General features: G+C 32.8%; 1 protein-coding gene across 1 annotated transcript; it reads left to right on the top strand.

The window, feature by feature from the left end:
- Window positions 1–889: 889 nt before the first annotated feature.
- LOC123204716 (4-coumarate--CoA ligase 2-like) lies at window positions 890–4,758 on the top strand. Its single transcript, XM_044621514.1, has 5 exons — window positions 890–2,094; window positions 3,424–3,622; window positions 3,813–4,026; window positions 4,114–4,216; window positions 4,548–4,758. The coding sequence occupies exons 1-5, from the start codon at window positions 1,027–1,029 to the stop codon at window positions 4,671–4,673; spliced, it is 1,710 nt and encodes a 569-aa protein (XP_044477449.1). The 5' UTR covers window positions 890–1,026; the 3' UTR covers window positions 4,674–4,758.
- The last annotated feature ends 279 nt before the right edge of the window (window positions 4,759–5,037 follow it).

Genomic DNA, 5,037 nt, shown 5'->3' with positions numbered 1-5,037 from the left:
AAAAAAAATATTGAAATACTCAATGAAAGACATCATAATCACAAAATTGGCTAAGATCGAAATATTTTGGTGAAAGACATCGAGATGAAAGATGAGATTGAGTCTATCAATCGTACCGATTTCATTAGAAGTTGATTTGGTTAAAATCTAAAAAGATGGTTGAAACGAGACGAGAAGCAAACTAGATAAGAAGATGAGAAGGACCAAACTCTCATTCAATGTATAATCTTATGATTAATTATAGATTTCTCCCTGTCATTAATTTCTCATCTAGCCCCCACCTTTAATTTGTTATAATTCTCCATATCTTTTGTTTTAGTTTAACTTATTATGGGAAATAAGTGAAATAATTTCGCAGTATATTTTTAATATATCAAATTAACAAAATAATTATTTATTTATGTCAATTTAATTAGACATAACATTTATTTATACTTAGTAATTTATTTTTTTAATAATATTTTATTTTTGTAATAAAAAATAGTCTTAATCAAACACACATAAAGTGTTTTTCGGCCTTTTTAAAATAAGGTTTCAAATGTTTATATAGTTAAATAAAAATAACTAAAAGATATATATATATATATATATATATATATATATATATATATATATATATATATATATATATATATATATATATATATATATATAATTAGATAAACCCAGAAAGGATAATATTTTTTTATATGTTAAAATTTAAATTTTCAATTTTTGGGTGTGTTTGTTACTTACTCAAACTTTAAGGAGGATAAAGTTTTTAATTTTAAGATAGAAAAGAAGAAAGTTAGGTAGCTCTATGAGCCTTAATGAAAAGGTACTTTTTGGTAGGTACAAGTGATTCGAACTTAAGTTGGAGTTGTCCTTTTGAACGTGAAGTAGAGCTTGCCTTTACGTCTCCCATAAAATCGACCCTAGTTCACTCTCACCCATCAGATCCAACTACCATCAATGATCTCCTCTCTTCATATTTATTTTCATTTCAACAGATCTCTTTCTCTTAACCTCAAATTTTGATTCCACAATATGATCTCCATAGCTAATTCTCTTGAACAAGTTCAAAAACCTGAGCTTGCTTCTTCTAATATTTCTCCTCTTTCTACATCCAATAATCATGTCTTCAAGTCTAAACTTCCTGATATTCCCATCAATAACCATCTCCCTCTCCATACTTACTGCTTTGAAAACCTCTCCGCTTTTGCGGATAACCCTTGTTTGATCGTCGGTTCCACCGGAAAATCTTATTCTTTTGCTGAAACCCACCTCATTTGTCGAAGAGCTGCAGCAGGTTTAGCTGGTTTGGGCATAAAAAAAGGCGATGTCATCATGATTCTTCTCCAGAACTGTGCCGAATTCGTCTTCTCATTCATGGGAGCTTCCATGATCGGCGCTGTCACCACCACGGCAAATCCATTTTACACTTCAGCTGAAATCTTTAAACAATTCAAAGTTTCTCAAGCTAAAATCATCATCACACAATCGCAATATGTTGACAAGCTCCGGGACTTGAACGAAGAGTTTCCGAAAATAGGCGAAGATTTTACAGTAATCACAGTGGATGACCCACCGGAAAATTGCCTACACTTCAGTGCGTTATCAGAGGCAAATGAGAACCAAATCCGTCTAGTTTCAATCGACCCTGATGATGCTGTAGCTTTACCATTTTCTTCCGGCACAACGGGACTCCCCAAAGGTGTCATTTTAACGCACAAGAGTTTGATCACAAGCGTCGCGCAACAAGTGGACGGCGAAAACCCGAATTTATACCTGAAACACGACGATGTGGTGCTCTGTGTGTTGCCACTGTTTCATATTTATTCGTTGAACAGCGTCCTTTTGTGTTCGCTGAGAGCCGGCGCCGCAGTTTTGTTGATGCAAAAGTTCGAAATAAGAGCACTTTTGGACTTTATACAAAAGTATAAGGTTTCGGTGGCGCCAGTGGTGCCGCCGTTGGTTCTAGCGCTGGCGAAGAATCCGCTGGTGGCGGAGTTCGACCTGAGCTCGATAAGGGTGGTGCTTTCGGGGGCGGCACCGCTGGGGAAGGACCTGGAAGGGGCACTTCGGAGCAGAGTTCCGCAAGCAATTTTGGGACAGGTTAGTGTTTGTTTTGGCAGTTTTAAACTGACTCTAATGCAATAAGAGTGGTGAAACAGAACAAACAGTTCCTGGGATGTCTATGTTATTTTTGGAAAGTTAGAGGGTCCTTCAAATATGATAATTTGTCTAAAATCAAATAAAAAATACAAATCTTTTATTAATAATTTAATATAAGTAACTAGCTCTCGATCCTTGATGTAGAAATAACGAAAAATAAAAGAAAATTTTTCCTCCCAATGCTTTTTTATGAGAAAATTTCTTTTCCCTATCCGTATGAGAAAAATAATAAGATATAAATTAGTAATATATAATTAGAATATATTTATAATAATTTTAAATTATTAGAGATAATTTAGTTCAATATTTAAAGGTTTTAGATATGTATAAGGAAAAAAACAAATTAGAAAATGACGAGTTGAGAAAACCTTTACACCCTTTCCTTATCTTATCTCAATTACGAGAATTTTAGTAATTTTTATTCTCATTCTTTTTAAGGTAGGATGGACCATTGAATTGAGAGTGATTTTCAGCTAGGAGGAGAATAAATTGTATAAATTCTTTTAAAAATCATGAATAACCAATTAAAGATTATCGAATTATATTGAAGCCATTTGATTCTTTGACTAATCATAAGAATGTACTTGTATGTCTAAGTAGCTGGCAGGTGAGACATGCCATTTTGTTCAGCATGGTGGTTGGGTTGGGTTGGGTCAACCCAATTTTTTTCCCACAAAAAAATTAATACAAATTTATTAAAAATAATATAAACAAAAAATAAAATATTTAACAAAATAATAAACAGCATTATATTATTATTGATTCGGTAATGTTATAGAATGATATATATATATATATAAATTTTGGATAAAAATTAATTATTTCAATCTAATAATTGATAAGAAGAAAGTAAAAGAGCAGTGGACAACCAACTAATTTAGAGGTCATTAATTAGAAGAAGAAATGGAGAGAAACTAATTCGGCGGCCCCTTAATGGCTGCAATTTCAGTTGCTCATGAATTTCATTCTCATAAATAAAAAATAACAAACAGTTTTATTAATATTTTATATAAAAAAATTTTCAAGAAGGAAAATCAACCCTCCCTCCTTGAACGATGGAGTATGAAATTGATATGTGATGACATAATAAACTTTGTTAAAAAAATGATTTACCTAATATTTATGATCCTATATATTATATTATAGTACAAACTTAATTATGTTACTAGTCTTATTTTAATAATCCCTAGTTATTTCAGTCCAATGATGAAATATTGTACAATACTTTTATTTCAACCCAATAATTAATTGAGTGGTGATTGGAAACAGGGATATGGAATGACAGAGGCGGGGCCAGTGTTGTCGATGTGCCTAGCGTTTGCAAAGCAGCCATTCCCAACGAAGTCGGGGTCGTGTGGGACTGTTGTTAGAAATGCCGAGCTCAAGGTTATTGATCCTGAAACTGGTTGCGCTCTTCCCCGGAATCAACCTGGCGAAATTTGCATTCGGGGTTCTCAAATTATGAAAGGTACTGAAACTAAGTTAGAGTTTGATCTGAGCCAATACTAACTATTCAACTTGTTGATAGTTTTTTCGATAATACTATACAGTAGCTTGAATTAACTCTTATGCAGACTAGCCTTGAATCCACCCCTATACTCAATTATGTATTTTTGCTACATCACCTGTGTTGATTAACCATCTTTAAAAAAATGCAGGATATTTGAATGATGTTGAGGCGACGGCAAGCACTATAGACGTTGAAGGGTGGCTTCACACCGGGGATATAGGATATGTGGACGATGATGATGAAGTTTTCATTGTTGATAGGGTCAAGGAGATCATCAAATTCAAAGGCTTCCAGGTGCCCCCAGCTGAGCTTGAGGATCTCCTTATCAATCATTCATGCATTGCAGATGCAGCTGTCGTCCCGTAAGTACAAATTATAACATGATTTGTCATTCGAAAATATTTTTTACATGAATCCCATTTTTTGAAAATATGGAGCATTATCAACAGCCAAAAAGACGAAGTAGCAGGAGAAGTTCCAGTGGCATTTGTAGTTAGAACTAAAGGCTTTGAACTTACTGAAGAAGCGGTCAAAGAATACATAGCAAATCAGGTATAGATTATCCATATATTTATTTTTTTATCAATTTTTTTTCACTATTTTTCTCATCTTTACACTTTGAATATCAATCACCCCCTATACTTGGAGTTAAAGGATAAAATTTCAGAGGTGTAAATGAATTTTTTGAAATATTTAAGAGTTTATTAATATTTTATTCAAGTCAAGCCGCAAGTACACCGAACTGACCAACACCAAACATGAGGTTGGCTCATCAAATTTTCTTTTCAAAGTTTTAGCTGATTTCTCAAAAGTAAAAGAAATTATGGGGAAAAAATGCAGTAGCATTACAAGCTAATGACAAAAATGTGTGTGAAAATTACAGGTAGTGTTTTACAAGAGATTACACAAGGTGTACTTTGTTCATGCAATTCCAAAGTCTCCTTCGGGAAAGATTTTGAGAAAAGATCTAAGAGCCAAATTGGCCACTCCACCTTCTTCTTTGCCCTAGAATACTACACTTACATGTCAATGTGTGCCCCAGAAACTATTTGTATTGTCGGTTTTGAGGGCATTTTAATCTTATATATACTTTTTATGTTTATTATTAATAAAAATCTTATATATACTTTTATGTTAATTATTAATAAAAGAAGTAGTCTTTTTATTCATACACATAAATTGTTTCCTTTATTTGTGATAATATAAAATATGTATGTGAACTATCTGGGTGATTCACTTAATATACAAAACTGAGTTGTTGAATTATTTCCTACGAATGTGATATAACTTGGGCAATTATATCATATCATAGGTATATCGAATATCTATGTTGAATGCTATGAGATGAAATTAGTGTCAGTGACGATGATGGA

Source organism: Mangifera indica, chromosome 2 (genome assembly GCF_011075055.1).
Source record: "Mangifera indica cultivar Alphonso chromosome 2, CATAS_Mindica_2.1, whole genome shotgun sequence".
In the NCBI taxonomy this organism is placed as follows: Eukaryota; Viridiplantae; Streptophyta; class Magnoliopsida; order Sapindales; family Anacardiaceae; genus Mangifera; species Mangifera indica.
This window is presented reverse-complemented; position numbering and strand designations above follow the sequence as displayed.

What these genes read in the sequence shown, in the direction of transcription:
- LOC123204716 (XM_044621514.1), top strand. Translation starts at nt 1,027, where the DNA reads ATGATCTCCATAGCTAATTCTCTTGAACAAGTTCAAAAACCTGAGCTT. An exon ending in GCAGATGCAGCTGTCGTCCC is followed by an intron (nt 4,027 to 4,113) that starts GTAAGTACAAAT and finishes CATTATCAACAG; the next exon opens with CCAAAAAGACGAAGTAGCAG. An exon ending in AAGAATACATAGCAAATCAG is followed by an intron (nt 4,217 to 4,547) that starts GTATAGATTATC and finishes TGAAAATTACAG; the next exon opens with GTAGTGTTTTACAAGAGATT.